At 42.3% G+C, this 17,163-nt stretch overlaps 2 protein-coding genes across 5 annotated transcripts; one reads left to right on the forward strand and one right to left on the reverse strand.

Moving 5' to 3' along the window:
* Positions 1-1,215: 1,215 nt before the first annotated feature.
* Positions 1,216-4,438, reverse strand: lyar (Ly1 antibody reactive homolog (mouse)). The gene is made up of 8 exons (XM_037100773.1): positions 4,033-4,438; positions 3,811-3,925; positions 3,607-3,714; positions 3,401-3,481; positions 2,879-3,209; positions 2,403-2,456; positions 1,665-1,750; positions 1,216-1,496 (listed from the first exon to the last, which is right to left on the reverse strand). Exons 1-8 carry the CDS (start codon positions 4,152-4,154, stop codon positions 1,359-1,361), a joined length of 1,035 nt encoding a protein of 344 aa, XP_036956668.1. The 5' UTR covers positions 4,155-4,438; the 3' UTR covers positions 1,216-1,358.
* A 180-nt stretch (positions 4,439-4,618) lies between these two features.
* zbtb49 (zinc finger and BTB domain containing 49) lies at positions 4,619-9,714 on the forward strand. 4 transcript variants are annotated; one of them, XM_037100766.1, is made up of 8 exons: positions 4,619-4,756; positions 5,132-5,332; positions 5,437-6,563; positions 6,674-6,720; positions 6,811-6,884; positions 7,069-7,151; positions 7,342-7,503; positions 8,579-9,714. In XM_037100766.1, exons 2-8 carry the CDS (start codon positions 5,181-5,183, stop codon positions 9,328-9,330), a joined length of 2,397 nt encoding a protein of 798 aa, XP_036956661.1. In that variant the 5' UTR covers positions 4,619-4,756; positions 5,132-5,180; the 3' UTR covers positions 9,331-9,714. The 4 variants fall into 4 exon arrangements, with proteins under 4 accessions (XP_036956661.1, XP_036956663.1, XP_036956664.1 ...); XM_037100768.1 differs by having other exon boundaries at positions 4,667-4,762; XM_037100769.1 differs by lacking the exon at positions 4,619-4,756 and adding an exon at positions 4,757-4,890.
* Positions 9,715-17,163: the final 7,449 nt, after the last annotated feature.

Here is a 17,163-nt window from a genome sequence, read left to right on the forward strand (position 1 = left end):
GTATACACTCTACTGTGCCATTCTGGGTGTTATCTTTATACTGAGATTCAAACAATAATTGAATACAATGTTACATAATGTAATGTTGGCACAAGCAGAGAAGGAAACTGGCTGGCTGATCTCCATTACATGTCACCAGGAGCACTAGAAGTTGATGACAGCAACCAAGGTTGAAGAAGTAAAACTGTGTGTTGCAATGAGCATATTTGTACTATTTGTTAAGTCAAATACATAAATTACCTATGAATTACACTTAGATTTTCTTTTAATTGAAAGACACACTATTTAAGAAATTATACATTCTTTGTTTAAATTCCAAGGTACCCATTTATTTGAACACATCCTTCAGGTAGCTCCTGCTGCCATTAAAACATGCAGGGGTGAAACTGCCCCACATATGGCCCCACAGTTAATCCTGTAATATCTAATGGCAGATAAGGCATGTTGAACTGTTGTTTTGCAACAGTGAATACAGGTTTAGTCTCAGTGTTTCCGAGTATCCTGTGGGGTCTGGATTAAAACAAAAGCGTTAAATTATACTGAGTCCCACTGAGGACTAGAAAACACGATTTTAATACTAGCAAACTTGAGTAACAGCTTGACTAATACCCAAAGTATGCAATATACAATTACAGGTAAGCAGTGTAATGAATGAGCATCTGTGTTAAACCTGCTGGGATTAGCAGAGCTTCATAAAGCTGGGCAGATTTCCTCCTGTAGCTCCTCCTGTGTGTGTGTGTGTGTGTGTGTGTGTGTGTGTGTGTGTGTGTGTGTGTGTGTGTGTGTGTGTGTGTGCGCACAGGGTAAAGAGACTGCTCATTCTAGCAGCGGAGAATCAGACAGCATTAAAACTTCACCTGAGGCTGACACCAAGCGTCTTTGCTTCTATGGAGCTTCTGTGTCCCTGGCCAAATGAACCCCGTTCGGGGTGCCGAGGAATGTGCATTAGCTTCGTCCCGTGTGAGAGTCAAATTCACCTCAGGTGCACCTCTCCCGTTTCCCTTCCCCCACTCCAACATCCAATCCCACAGATAAGGTGCCATTTCCCAGCCTTACCGTGGGCTTGGAATGTGGAACACAGCAGCCGTCTATCACAATTGTCATTTTATACATTAAACAACACTGACACGTTGTAAGGTAATTTGTAGGAGTCTTTTTCGTGCTGACTAAGCTGCTGCTATTACTAAAACAACTGAACGGGAATAGGACACGTAATTCAGTAATAAAATCATTTAATCTTTGAGATTATGTCACCTGTACAAAAACATCCATGGGAGGAAACAGACAACAGTGATCATCACATTTTAAAAGTCTATCAACAAAACACATTTCATGCGAGACGGATGAGATAAACATATCTACTTTACAAATCTAACTCGGTCCTTCAAAACTTTGAATTTGGGATTGTTGCTGATCTTCTTGTTGAAAAGTGCTAACACATCTTCCTCCGTTTTAAAATTTCCATCCCCTGTGAAAGAGTAGTATGCTGCCACCACCTGTAAATAAGATAAGTAATAAGTTTTTAGTATCACATTAACCCAAGACTACTCAAATTCTCCAATTAAATTTTCAAGAGCAACATACTGGGTCTATAGGTCAAATGGAGTGGTATACAAACAAAGAACTACAGAGTCCACGGATTAATTAATCGCTCCATGCCTCACCTTCTTCCTGAGTTTCTTTACTGGCAGTTCCTGGTCAGGCGATGCTCTCAGCACTGCCTTGATAGTTCCCTTCCAGTTGAATTTGCCTGAAAGTTAATTAGAAAGTTAAATTAGCTGCTAGCCAGAGGGAATATTCACTATTATGGGGGGGGGACATTCTGATTGAAACGACTTTGTAAAACCAGGCCAAACATTTCTTATGGCTGAATCAACTGGATGGTCAAGCATAAAATAGTTAAATGTGTGTCATGTAAACATTCTAAGCGGGGCCACCAAAATCTAACCACTTTATCTTTGAATCCAGGTGCATATTCATGCGAAAATCAGAGAAATTCTCTGTGTATTGCTGAATACACATGACAGTTCAAGAAACAGAAGTCAGATGAGAGGATTCTAGTTGTTCTTCGTCACGCAAATAACTATTACAGTGATGATTCTTTGGCCAATCAGTTGTCTGCAATGTTTTGGCTCAAAAATTAAGTATCACCCTATAACTTTGCATCTTGGACCAATTTGATACCAAAAAAAAGCAGACGTTATTTATCCACAGCTTTTACACTAACAAACCAAAAAGCGAAGAGAGTTGTGTCAAACTGAACCATGCAGTTAAAACATGGCACAGAGGTCCATTTATTCACTGTCAACAGAAGAAGCAACAGTGACCCCTGCTGGCTTTCTCCTTTTGCACCATTATGAAATTCCTAAAAGATGTCAAAGTCAGATAGTGACCCATCTTACCTTTAGGAACGGCTTGATCCTCAGTCTCCTCTGACTCCTCTGCTGCTTGGTCATCTGAAGGAAAGGCAATGAACCAGTTACATATGAAGTTAAATACTAGCATATGTTATTAACATTTAATAAAAAGACTATTAACAAAGATGATATTCAAAAGACAACATCATAAGAGCACATATTCTATAAAGTACACTATCCTAGCATATTTGAGCACTTACACAAAAATTACCAACATTTTAAATAAATAAATCATTAAAGTTTGGTCAAAAAAACAACTCTACAAAGCTAGATAAACAAACATTAAGCCATTCCACATTTCATGTCATTATGGAAAAGGTATTCATTTAAAAGACGCAAAGCTGCACAAGAACTAATATCAAAACATAAAAAGAAAAACTCGACAATGGCTAAATCAATAATACTGTGAGAAGAAAGGCATCAAGAAGCAGACCCTGGGTACACCTGTACACAACAGTTACCTGTCTTTTTTTTCTTGCCAGATGTCTCATTTTCAGCACTGTGCCCATTCTGCTCCTCATCGCCATCTTCCTCATGCTTCCTCTTCCTGTCTTTCTTTTTCTTTTTGCCCAACTGCTCTTCCTCTGGCTCTTGAGCAACTGTCTTTTCAGCACCTTTCGCAGCCTTCCCGTTCTTCTGCTGACGGGCCTCTTTACGCTCTCGTTTGTTCAGCTTCTTCTTCTTCTCCTCAACATCTGGATGGACATTCTGGTTCTCATTCCCGTTAGTGTCCACCTTTACTTCAGCTACTGTCTGTTTGGCTTCTTTAGTCTCCTGAGGGGGTTCAGGAGCCTGTAAAATGGCGATAGGTTGGCAAGGAATGTCAGGGATATTGAAAAAATCAAAAAAACGTGGGAAACTCCTGACAGAATTTATTACAGCAAGACGGGAGAAGGAAGATATATGCTGACACAAATTGACTTATATTCACAGAGAAGCAGTCAAACAAAATATATGTGTAACCTTTCAGCAGAGCAACTTACATTGTCAGCCGCATTTATGATGTCCCACACTTCATCATGAAGACTGGTGTTTGATATTTTAAGACTGTTTCTCATCCAGTTCTGAGGAAAAGAGCAGAAGATTTATTTTTTTTTAAATAGTTTAGCCTACACAAACACAGCACATGAAGAAATGACTCTTTGTCACACAGTGTGATCAAAATAACATGATGTCGTCAGACACCAACCTGAAACTTTGCCTTCTTTCTTGGGACGTTGTCGTATAAGCTGACTTGTCTGAGCACATCCTTGAGCTTCGCACCGACTCCAGGTTTGTTCATGGCTTCATGGACTCTCTGCAGGAGAAGAAACACCAGGTTAGAAAAACAACTGTCTTTCTTTACACATGCAGAAGTGTGACATCAATGGGCACTGGCTCTGCTGCATTGTACCTGGAGCCACTGCTGCTGTTTAACATCTCCTTTGTTCGCCTTAGCCTCGTAGCCTTTGCCTCCATACTTCTGATCCTCGCTGATACATTTAACGTGGTTCTTGTAGTCATCGCCCCTGTTTAACAAGAACACAGAAATGACATGGCACGCATGGAGCACTGTGAGTCTGGTGGCTAATGCTAAGAGGTTATCTAGCTTGCGTTAGCCTAACTCGGTCGTTACCAGAAGTCTTTTCCACAATCGATGCAGGACAGCACCTGGCAGCCCCGGCACATGTTCACATGTTTATCCACCTGGGCTTTTTTCAGCGATTCACCACAACCGTTGCAGGTGAAGAACACCATTTTTAACGACACGTCTGCTGTAACGATAACTTTGATTCAGGCGGGTCGCCTTGCGTGCCGACAAGTCCCTATGGCAACTCAACTGAAATTGGTTTAATTCTGATGCGAAAGCGCTGCTGCGAGCTAATGTTCGCCAAAACAAAGCTAGCTAACCTGACACAGAGCTAGTAACTGTGATATGGAGGAGGTGAAGGGCTACCAAAGCGTTTAAAGGCTGCTAGCCGCGGCGTTTCACTCGTTCGGATTTTCCATGCGTGTTAACTTTTTCAAAACACACGTGACCACACCGACGTTCGATAGCTACACTAAAAGTCTTCCGTGTAAAAACGCACACGAACTAAAGTTCCGACGAGGCTGGATATGATACAAAGTTACTAGTATAACGTTTTTTGTTCGTATTCATGAGCCAAATACGTAAAGCAGCAGAAAGTTGACATGGTACAATATGTTACACCATAACCGCATCTAAATATAAAAGCTATCCATTAATTTCATCTGCTTCACGTCGAGGCCGCGCAGAATACGGGTCGTACCCGGAAGTGAGGTGACGTTTTTACTCTCTAAAAGTGACCCATCATCCAAAGAAAAGGAGGACAGCTCAGGTGAAGGTTTGAACTCATCTTATATGACAAACGTGACTTAACTTTAAATGTTTAGGACGTATGCCCCCAGTTTAAAATGTAACTCTTGAGGGATTCGGCGCTGCAGTTACTCACCGTTGCAGTTTACCGCTGTGGTCGGTTAGCATAGCTTTCTGGTTATCTTGTTAGCAGTTTGTGTCCAATTTTTGCATGGGTGGTCTCGTAGCTCAGTCACAGTGGATCCTGCGCGGTGGTTGAATTATATAGATCAATGTTATCACCAGAATAGTGTTGCAGGCACAATTTAACCTGTTTTTCAAAGACTAACAAGCTCGAGCTGTCATTATTATCTCTTGACTTTGTTTTGTTTTTAACACGATGTGTCCCCTTTACTAGTTGTTTTGATGGAGAGGTGTGAGCTGCTTGTTCCAGCAGCTGAGTGACCATGGACACCCTGTCGAGCCACAGTTCCTACCTGCTGCAGCAGCTCCAGGAGCAGAGGATTCAGGGGCTGCTCTGTGACTGCATGCTGGTGGTCAAAGGTGTCTGCTTCAAAGCTCACAAAAATGTCCTGGCTGCTTTCAGCTCCTACTTCAGGTGCCTTTATTATGCCTTCATATATGTAATTAAGCAAAACATCAACAAATAGGTAATTATGCTCTGCTAACAGCGTGTTAAAAGTACAACTTTGATCTTTCCAGGTCTCTCTTCCAAAATTCCCCCAGTCAGAAGAATGAGGTGTTCAACCTGGTCATCCAGGATGTCAGCGGCATCGGCCAAGTGTTGGACTACATGTACACCTCCCATCTTGACGTCAACCAAGATAATGTTCAAGCACTCCTGGACATTGCTCAGTGTTTGCAGGTTCCAAACATCCAGAGCATGTGTAACACTTTCCTCAAGCCTTGCCCTCCACCAGTGGAGATCCCGTCATTTTCCCTTCCGGGCATGCTGAGCTCCGAGCACGACTGCCTCTTGGGCAGCGGTCTTCCTCATGATGTTGACCTCCACTGTCCGTCTGAGACCCAGAGGCCCGGCTTCAGCAGCGACGTGGACCACGGCAAAAGGCTGCCTTTTTCTTTGTCGAATAGCGGCTCAAACTGTGACGCAGCCAGCGGCACTCAGGCACCTGTTGAAAAACAGCTTGTCCATGGCTACAAGCTGCGTAACTTCTACAGTAAGCAGTACTTCAAACAAAGTGCACTTCAGTCTAATAGTGCAGCGTCAAACCAGGGCCCATGTCCACTGGTGCTGGTGGAGGAGCAGCCGTGTCAGCTCGGAGTCACCCAGGGAGGCAGCCACACTCCTGTATGCTCAGGGAACACTGCTCAGCCAAGTCCTGCCTGCACATCTGCAGCAGTTGAAAAGAACCCTGTGTCTTCTTTAACACCCTCAGATAACTTAAACACCCCCAACTCTAACACAGCAGACTCCATGCTCAACAAGACAATGCGGCCAAAGAAGGCCGTGTACTTGAAGAAGTACAACTACCTCCGGTCTCAGAAGGCGTTGGAGGAGATGTTTGCCGAGTCTGTCACTGAACCCGTTCTCAGCTGTCCCAAAGAGAGTCATCAAGAGGAGTCTGTCGTCCAGGCTGAAGCTTCAGAAGCTCCCGTTGAGGGCCTGAATGCAGACAGGGAGGAGGTGACTGAGACGCCAGTGGAATCACAACTTCCCAGTCCTCCGCCTGTGAACCAAGAGGAGCAAAGCCCGAAAAGTGTGCCGGAGCCACCGCAGCAGACAGGACACAAGCAGTACTGTTGTGAGGTGTGTGGGAAGATCTTCAAACACCCAAGCAACCTGGAGCTGCACAAGCGCTCACACACCGGTACTTTCTGTTTATAAATACTGTACAACCACACACTATATACATTTCAGTAATGATCTCGATGTAATTTTCACAGCTTTTTCAGTCTCAAAACAATATTTTTGTTGCAGGTGAGAAGCCCTTCCAGTGTAATGTCTGCGGGAGAAACTTCTCGCAGGTATCATCTTGTGTGTTATTCACATTGGCCACAGTTATCCTTCGATACTGGAAATTATTATTGAGGTATCTAACTGATTGTGTTTTACAGGCTGGGAATTTACAAACTCATTTGCGACGACATTCTGGAGAGAAACCGTACATCTGTGAGTTATGTGGTAAAAGGTAAGGATACTACATGTTTCCATTTCCCACATTTATTTTCCTGTGTAGGTACTCTGGACATTTTTTTTTTGCTTGTTGTGTGTTTCAGTGTCCACCTTGATTAAGAAAAAAAATGCTTGATAGTTTCAAAAACCAGGTGATCTATCATGATTTGGTAGATTTGATGATGCTCTGTGTTTTGTAGCTTTACTGCATCAGGGGACGTCCATCGTCACAAAGTGGTCCACACAGGAGAGAAGCCACATCTGTGTGATATATGTGGTCGAGGTAAATGTCCGCCGGAAACAAAACCAACTTTATCCATTACTTCCTTAATCCATTTATATGTGGTTCTTACCTAATGGTCTCATTCTTAAGTCAAACCTTTACAAATTATTTATATTAGCTGCTTAAAATTGTACCACATTTTGAATGAAATGACTGCTGTTTTATCGACTGTACTTGTCTCGTTGTTCAGGATTTAACAACCTGAGTAACCTCAAGGAGCACAAGAGGACTCACGGCACTGACAAGACATTCACGTGTGACCAGTGTGGGAAATCCTTCAACACGCACAGAAAGCTTCTGAAGCACAAGGCTCGCCATGTTGGGGAAAAACCACACAGCTGTGCCACCTGTGGTAAGGAACAGTCTCAGTCGGCGTTACTTACATTGATTTAACTGTGGACATGGCTGCAAAACACACTTGTTTTAGTTGAAATGATTCTTCAGTTGTCAGAAATTAAATCTGGAGAGTGATGCACGGTACGGATTATTATAAAATAATTTTTTTGATGTAGATGTAGTGAGCAAAGATGGATCATTTTATATTTTAAAGCTCTAGTATGATTTGTCGTTACAAAACACCGGCATGCTCAGTCCTACCAGACTGTTACTAATATATTAATGTATTAATATTATTTCCAAACCCATACATTGTTCATCCCTGCTATTTTGATAACCGAGTTGCTAATATCATATGATAAGCATAAAAGCTCCACATTCGATTGTTCCAGTCGCTCAGTTGGGAGGATTTGCCACTCTTCTTTATCTTACGTGCGTAACAACGGTACAACTTGAGGTTTTGGACTTTGGGTCAGACCACACGTGGAATTTGATGCTAGTACCTTGTGATAAATCAATCATAAATAGGCACGTTCTAACTGTTCTAACTGTTCTAACTGTTGGACACTTTATAGGCAAAATGATTAAACGACAAAATAAAAGGCAGATGAATCAAAAATTACAATAATATCCTATTTTAATGACAGAGATAAAATCTGTGTAAAAGTACCCATATCTTATTCCTCTATCTTTAAATGCACATGTTGGACCTGTACCGTGAGGAACCTTTTTTGGTCATCACACCATGGACAAAGTTTAACTGCTATTTGTGTTTGGTTAATGTTTTTCATACTAGACTCCCTAAGCATAAGATTTTTGTGTTAATCCTGACTGTTAGCTGTGTCTGTCAGTTTCCTTATTCCATACAAACGTTCAGATTTGTGGGCATTTCCTGCTGTGGGGTGAATAACGGTTTTGACTCTGAATGAATCAATCTGTTTAGAGAGGTGATTTGGCGACAGATGGGAAAAAAACTGAACCCCATGAAATTTCCCTCAGCTTTGTCTATTTCAGTATTTTTTTAACCCTTATTATGGCCAATAATTATTGTGTAGCGTTCATCCCTCATCATGTCTTCTTAATGAATGCAGGGAAGAGCTTTGTCGGCTCAGGAGACCTGCAGCGTCACATACGGTCTCACACTGGTGAGAAACCCTACATCTGCAACGCCTGCGGGAAGAGCTTCACCCGCTCTGCTCTGTTGAGGAGGCACAGTAACATGCACTGCAAGGGGGCCCCAGCTGACAGCCCGGTCACCGACAACTCTCATCCACCCCAGAGCTCAGATGGAGCGGCCTCGTTCCCCAAACCCACCAGCCACGTTAAACCTCTCGCTGCAGCCCGTGAGCAGCATTTCCCCAGCGTGATGCCCCATGGAGGGTTAGAGAAACCCTCACCGCCCCCTACTTCACCACCACAACCGACACCACATGTAGAGACTCCACCCCCCAGCATGCACCTGAGCCCAGCTTCTACCCCCACCCCACTTCCAGAGCTGCGCTCACTGGTACCCCATCACCTCCTCTCCTCCAGCCACCAGGAGAGAAGCGCAGCCCTGACTGCCACCGAGCACATGAAGCTGGCCAAAGCCCACCTGTCTCAGGAGGTGGTGTACGGCCCCTATATGGAGAACGGGAATATGTCAGTGGAGGTGGGCAGAGGTCTGGTGGGGAGGCCTTACCTCCTGCCTCCTACAGACAGTCACTGCAGCTCGCTTACTACTTCAGGCAGGCCCACAAGTGGGTCCCACAGGTCCAGTGAGGGCCAGTTTGTCTCCAGTGTCACTCTGTGGGGCCTGGCGATGAAAGCTCTGCAGAATGATAACGACATGGAGCAGCAGTAGTAGTTGCTTCCTCTGCCAATAAGCACAGCAAAGTCAGTTCTGTGCTGTTCGCTGACGTTAACTTAGCTGACTTTTATTGTTACCATCTGGCTCTGTATTGGTTAAACCTGACTTGTCCACACAAAGATGGTTGCTGCTTTGAAAAAGCAAACACAAGATGAAAATGCTTCCTAGTTTTTCTGAAGTGAATTTAATCAGGGACCCTCTTGTGTCTTACAGTAGAGGGATGAAAGCTACGCTACTCTCAAAGCTTCTGATGGTGATGCGTCTCTGGAGTGTTTGTATACTGCACTGCACTTTAACATGTGAACATACTGAGCTATTTTCAACTACCAGTGTCACATTTTGATCTAGTTTACATTCAAATAAAAAGTGTAAATCTTATCTTTGTTATTTTTTATTCATATAACCTTTATTTATACAGGTTGGCCCAATGACAGAAGTTGCTTCTTTTTTAATTGAGACCTTGTGTACACAGTACAATAAAAGGAAAAATATATAATATATAAAAGTATATGAAAATACACACATTAGCAAAACATAAACATACAATACAGACACAATATTTATACTATGTAAACTAACCACAATCTAGGAAAACACATATGCTCACACTGCTCTAAGCAAGCTAATTTAATACCACTTTTAGTGCTGATTTAATTAGGGAAAAAAAGAGATAAATGGTTGAAATTATAAGATAAAAGTCATTTTAGGTTTAAAAAAAAAAAAAAGTGAAATTGTTACATAAAATTACAAAATTCTGAGATGGAAAGTCAATATTATGAAATAAAATCAACATTTATCTAATAATTTTGATGTATTAATTTCAACGTATTGGTTGTTAATATTGTTATTATTATCTTTTAATCTCATATTTATGTTTTATTTCATTTTTTTTTCTTAGATCAAAATTTTGTCTTTATTTAACATTTTGTCATTTTATTTCACAGTTTCAACTTTTTGACTTATGTTTATCACTGACCATACGATATAAACATTTTGTAATTTTTTATTAACGCTAAGTTTTCATCATTTTCAGTTTCTTTAACCGGCTTAAGTGGGCTTCAATGTGTCCCCCTGATCAACCTGGGATTTTCACCTATGAGCATAAGTGCCAAAGATATTTGTATTGCTGTATGTGACGCTTGTTTTTTATTTAGCTCTAATTAGCTGTCAGACCTGTTGACAGAATGCCTTTTATTAGAACAGTCGCTGTGTGTCTCTGATCAGTCCAGTCATGTGTAAGATGACGATGGTCCCCACCGTTGTAGAAAATAAGTGTGCTGTTTTCATGTGTTATTAGAAACAATATTCACTTAAAAGACATCAGTTGAATATTCCAAAGTGAAATGGATTTGTGTGTATTATGTATTAAGAGCATCTTCACAGTTAAAACCATGCACTAAAGGACTTTACTGAGCAATCAAGTGTCACACTGTTAAATAGGCTGCAGAGGGAGCTAGAAACCAGGCCCTTCTGTCAATGTTGGAACGTGTGTTGAGAAATGTTCGACAGATAACCTCAGGTCATGTCACCAGCTCGGTCACAACAGTTTGTGTGAAGTATAATGAATCACTTGCAGGACTCTGACCACTGACAAAAAATGTCTGGCAACATGATGGTGTTTTATGTAGCAGGTGCACACTGTGACCAAGTGCCTGAAAGTATGAACATTTCTTATGGCACTGATGTGTGTTTTAATGGAGACGGAGTATGTTGATGACGTAGTAATCAGGAGTGAGATTCACGCTCGGCACACATCCGGTGAACACTGTGCACCAGTAAACATTGTGCAGCATCACTGCAGCATGGGAGACTTGTAAACAGTGCACTGAGTCATTCACTGCAAGATAGGCAGCTGATAATTGGCCATCATTGTTGCCTAGCAACACATAGGACAAACCTGTTATCATGGTGTTCATGCTCCACTGATGGACAAGAGACACACTCTGGGCACAAAGTGTACGTGACCCCAGATGCTTTACGTGTCTGTCTGTCTGTGTGTGTTCACACCACACTGAGAAATTACTCAAAACCCTGTGGAGTCCGAGCATGTTGTCGCTTCACGGCAGAAACCAAAGTGTGAGTGTGAAGGAAAGCCTTCTGTTCTCCACAAGTTGGTATCGGAGCAGAAATGCATTGATTAACTAGCCTGTTCCTGAAGATCTGTGTATTATGCATTTCCACGACTTGAGGACAGATTGTAAACATGACAAAAATGGTCAAGATATTCAGACTTTTTAAACTCCCAGTTCCACTGGAAGTTCAGAGCTCATTAGACCCTCTTGCTGGGTAAACCCATCCACCCACATCTGTTCAACTTCTCCACCAACAGTGTGTAATACAGGCGGTCTGTTACAATTTTCAAGTTTCCAAGACCGAGATGACACAATTATCAGACAAAAGAACCATTTCTTTCTATACACTCCACAGCACAGGTTTAAATGTAACTTCTCGTGAAACAACTCTCCAATAATAAATTACATTATTGTTCTTATTTATCACATATCATTAGTGTTTTGTAGAAGCAGTCAACAATAACATTCATAACTTTTCATTGTCACGTGTAATTCCAAGTAGACTACACAGTACATATAATGTGTGCACATAAAACTCCAAATATAGATAGGGAGACTTATCCCTAACACATCCCAGCATTTGTGCCATCTGTACCACAACCCAGCAGTATAAAAACAGAATGATTCTTGTTTTAGGGTGATGACACGTTAATGACAGCATAATTGCTCATTCTCCCAAATCCTCCACAATGAACCTTTGTGTTCTTCAAAAGTTCATCACCATAATGGTGAGAAACAAGGGGAAATTAATGCTCCATATCCATGTCTGTATATCTCGGTTAACACACCCAGTTAAAAAAAAAAAAAAAAGTAGGACATGTCGTTATCTTTCTCGCACCATATCCGTGGAGGCGAGCACGTCTGCAGAAGACTGTAATGAAAGCTTATCGCACCAGCATCACTTCAGCATTCCATATGTATATTTATTTCCAACTCGAAATTCACGAGCACACATCTGAGCTAAAGGGACTTCAGCAGGGTTTGATAGAGCTGAAACAATTCAATTCAAAGGGTCTTCGTGTGCATTCATTACATGGTAATCAACACACCAGAGCCGGTATCTGTCACCAGGATGAGTGACTTTGAGAAGGAATTCTGTCTCCCCACCCCCTTTCCCCATCATGCTAAAGTTAATCCTGATTATGTACGCTGTCTAACTGGTGCAGAATGAGACCAGGGCTAATGCCATTTTACCCAGAAACATTTTCCAAAGCTCGTCTTTTGTTTCGGTATCTAATCACGTTTCATTGCTTTGTGCCGGCACAGGCATGCAAGGATAGGTTTAATTAACAAGCGGGTGTGAAATGTATGAATCCACCCAGATTCGGTCGACTGTGACGTGTCTCTGCAGAGAAAAAAATGCGCGGGTTCGCCTCAGCAACTGTCCAAGGGTTCACACATCTGCTGCTACCTGAACGTGCATCTTTGACGCACTTGATAGTTTTCTGTTTATCCGAAAGATTATGCTCATTCGTTTTTTGTTTTTTTTCAAATCATTATTCTAACATAAAGCGCCCCACAACCTCTCCACGCTTTAAATGTATGTTTTTTTTCTATGCATCTGCGTCAGCCGCAGAGGACGTGGACGTGCTCTGGCGGCGATTCCAGCCGAGCAGCAATTGCCGTGGAGTTGCGGCGTGTTGCACTGTTGGATGAGATGGATAAGTGGCTGACCTAGTCTCTGCGCTATAATTCCTCTGCTTGTCGCACTGTGAAAGAGGCTTAAGCAAAGGAGAAGAATGGCGATTGTTCCCACCATTGCTCTGCTGTCTCGCTCCACTCCGTTTCTTACTGCTTCTCCCCCTGACTCTGATGGTACCTGCTTAGCTCCATCTGCTCAGATTCCCCTTTTGAGGGTGCCATTCATGCAACACATAACCAGACAGGTGCTATTATAGCATATTGTACCTCTCACAGGTTAATCTGAAGGCATCGTCAGGCTCACCTGTAATGAACACAGTGATCTGTGTGATGAGGCTTTGCAGCTAAAGTGTTTCCATGCAAATATGCACACACGGTCATACCCTGCATCTTTGTCCCTGCTTATTATCTGCTGCTCTACCTCCTGTTGTTCTCTGCCTCTCTTGCCACACACACACACACACATGCGCACACACACACTGGCCTTTAGCTACTGTACGCAGGTGCACTCCTCTCTGGACGCTCTGCAGTACGCTTTCAGTTTCTCGAGATGCGTTTAGACACCTGTCAGTGCGTGTGTGACAGGTTATTCTCCGTTTCCCCCTCCTCAGGCAAGAAAATGAGGTCGTTCCAGCACATGCACATACAGCAAAGTCTGGGTCAGGTAGGAAACACGGAGGCAAATACGTAAAGCTGGCCGCCCACATCCATGGTGCCAGCTGTATTTCAAAATGTTACAGGGGAAGCTGAGAGATAATTGGGTATAACTGGGATCCCTTCAGGTGCTTCCTGTCTGTTTGTAGATTCGTGTTGCCCAGCACAACCAAAGCTGTGGCATCAGCTCTTCACCACGGGCGCGTCAATACTTACTTGAGCTTCAAACTGTCACAGGGGGGATGAAGAGCCAAAACTGACACGTGAGCGTCAAATTGATTTGGAAAGTGCTGAAAACGATGTTGGGAAGAGATTGTTGAACTTTTGACATTTGTTGGAACTATTTTCATCTGCTTTGTTGTCAGAGTTTGATGTTGTCTCTGTGTTAAACAACGAGCTGAAGCCAGGAGACAGTTTGCTGATCTCCAACGTGTTCATGAGTGAACTTTAAGGCTCATTTATGCGTCCTTCATGCATGAAAATAGACAAGTTTCAAACGATGTAGCCCATATACTTCCATGCATCCTTCGCTTCGGTATGGATGTTAATCATCAAATCGGTCTCTAAAAAATTTCACCATTATCTTGCTTAGCCTCTCCTTGAAAAAGTTCTGCCATTCATCCTCCTGTCCTGTGGTCGTGTCTCGCTTGAACTATTGACTAGTCTGCTACAGTGCCCCCCCCCATGACAACTGGAGGTACTGCTCCGTTGATCTGCGTCTGAAAACCTGTAGAAATGCAGATTAAATGAATGCAGAGTACGGACGGAGATTTCTGTCTGTACCTTCATTTCATCCTTGTTTGCTGAAAGTTTACAGATACGGACATCATCCGTGCATTTATCTCACGCTGAGCATGAATGAGCCCTCAGAGGTGCTGGTTAACATATCTGGATTACTATGTGTTCGGTACCATGACTTTGTTTGTTCAATGCATATTTGATCTGTGAATTTTTTGTTCAGTATTTTCTTTGTCGATCTAGGATGGCTATCGCTGCTCAGACATCGTGTATCACCTCCTGTGAACCAGAGGCTGATGTTTAACATGTCATCCTTTAAAAATCTATACACTTACATGAGCGTGTCGTATCAGTTTGGTAAAACATGGTGACAAAATGAATATTTCTCCATGTAGAAAGAAGACAGACTCACTCTGGAGTAATAGCCTCTCATTATTTTACAACCCTGATGTCAAACTGTGCAGTCAGGTCAAACGACAGGCCTCCGTGAAAGCCAGAAGATGCTGTGTCTGTGCCTCGGCTCATTATCTGAAACAGATCCTGACTAAAAGGACGAAAGGAGAGACTCAGTTCTTCTTGCTCAGATCCTTTTGATTTCCTGTGGTGCAAATATTAGCCAATCAGATCCAACGATTCCCTAATCGCATGGACAGAGCCCTTCAGGCAGGGAGCGTGTGTGTGTGTGTGTGTGTGTGTGTGTGTGTGTGTGTGAGAGAGAGAGAGAGAGCAGGGGGAGCGAGACAGTGGAGGGAGAAAATGAAAGAGTAAAAGCGAAGGAGCGATTGGAGAGATGTTGTAAAATTAGCCACGCTGTCAGAGCAGTTTGCACTTGGCTCCACAGGAATTGTCATCAGTGTAGCAGCAGACTCAGGGAAGCCCCCCTCGCTCTCTATCATCTCGAGCGCAGTGAGATTCAGGCTCTCTCTCTCTCTCTCTCTGCCTCTCTGCTTGAACAGACTCATTAGATGACAAACTGCCCCAGCTCTTCCAGGAGACCTGGAGCATTCAGACAGTCCAGGATCATCACACAGAGTCACCTGTGTGTGTGTGTGTGTGTGTGTGTGTGTGTGTGTGTGTGCATGCGTGTGCGCATGCATGAATGGAGCCTGCCTTGTTCCTGGCTCTCGCAGATTGCGTAATGCAAGTCTCCACACAGTGAGTCATGTTTCCAGTGGGGTAAGTGTAGTTTATTTGGTGGGACTGCTGCTGTGGAGCCATTGCTCCACAAGTTCAGAGCCCAGAGAATGAATTCTGTTGAAAGGAAAAGTTTGACTGTGAGGACATCCGCTTATTCACTTTAAATACACAGCTAATGGGCACTTCTAAAGCTCATTTAAAACAACATTTTATCTCATTTGTTGAGTCCACACACAAGCAGAAACAGTGGCGGGCTCAGGATGTGTGACGGACAGGGCGAAAAAAATTAAAAGGGCACCACATGTATAAGGGGGTATTTACATTTTTTGTAGGTGTTTGGTTAGATTCAGAGAACAAATTACTTGTGTTTCAAAATGATAACTTCTCCCTTATGTGTAAACTTCTTCTGGCAGACATTCTAGACAAAAGAGTGAGCTTCAAAGTGAGCATAGGGGACCTTTAACTATGGACAGAGACACTTCCACTAGATGCTGAGCTTAGGTAAGCTCAGTTTCTCCTACACATAGGAAGAACATATTATCTGTATATATATATATATATATATATATATATATATATATATATATATATATCTATATATATATATATATATATATATATATATATATATATATATATATATATATATATATATATATATATATATATATAGCTGTCTGCAGCTATAGCACCACTCAAGTTGGTAAAGCAGCCACATTTGCTTAAAGGTGCACTATGTAGTTTTTGGGAAGAAATTTTACTCAGTAGAGAAAGATCCTCATTAACTGATTTTTTTTGTTTAAAAGTCTGATTGAATAATTGGAATAAACAAACTGACCTTAAGGGACAACACAATTCCATACTTTGTTTATATGTATACACCTTTCTAGCTTCAAGCTTTCTAGTTCATCAGATCTTATTCTCTACTGTGAGCAGCCTGGCAGGTATGTAGCATCCGATTCAGTCTTTTTTTTTTTTCTTTCAACATCGAAATCCTCCCACATGGCGCTAAACCTTCCTGACTTAGTGTAGCTACTTTACCGTCTGTTGTCCTAATATAGATGACAAGGGGATTGATCCTGGTGCAATGGATCCATAAGGCATCTTTGGAAATGGGACAAGAAGGACATTTATAGCTTGATGTAGTCTATAATATGATCATTTTATAGATCCCTCCAGATTGTTCATTCAGTTATGGATTAAAAAATGAATATTTCTGAGGTGGAATTTTCACAATATGAATATTGTAAACAATACCATTTTTTATTCCAAAACGAACAACGTGACCTTTCAAAATAATACAACTTGTTAAAATGACTTCTCTTGAACTATTAATTGGTACCAGCCCAAAACGGTGGACAAGGGTGATTTCAACATTTTCCAAATTGTAAGATATGAAAGTTTTTTATGTGGCGCGCTTTGAGAAACAACCCAGACAGAAGAGGGGGAAAAAATGAATCCGCTCCCTCCAATGACAAAATAATGAAGGCGTCGCTCCTCCTGTCGGGGGCCAATCCCCGCCTGTCTCCATGGCATAGCGAATCCCCGAACCCGAAGACGACTCGGGTTCTTCCGGCGCGACTCG

The sequence above is a fragment of the Acanthopagrus latus genome, chromosome 6 (genome assembly GCF_904848185.1).
Source record: "Acanthopagrus latus isolate v.2019 chromosome 6, fAcaLat1.1, whole genome shotgun sequence".
Classification (NCBI taxonomy): domain Eukaryota; kingdom Metazoa; phylum Chordata; class Actinopteri; order Spariformes; family Sparidae; genus Acanthopagrus; species Acanthopagrus latus.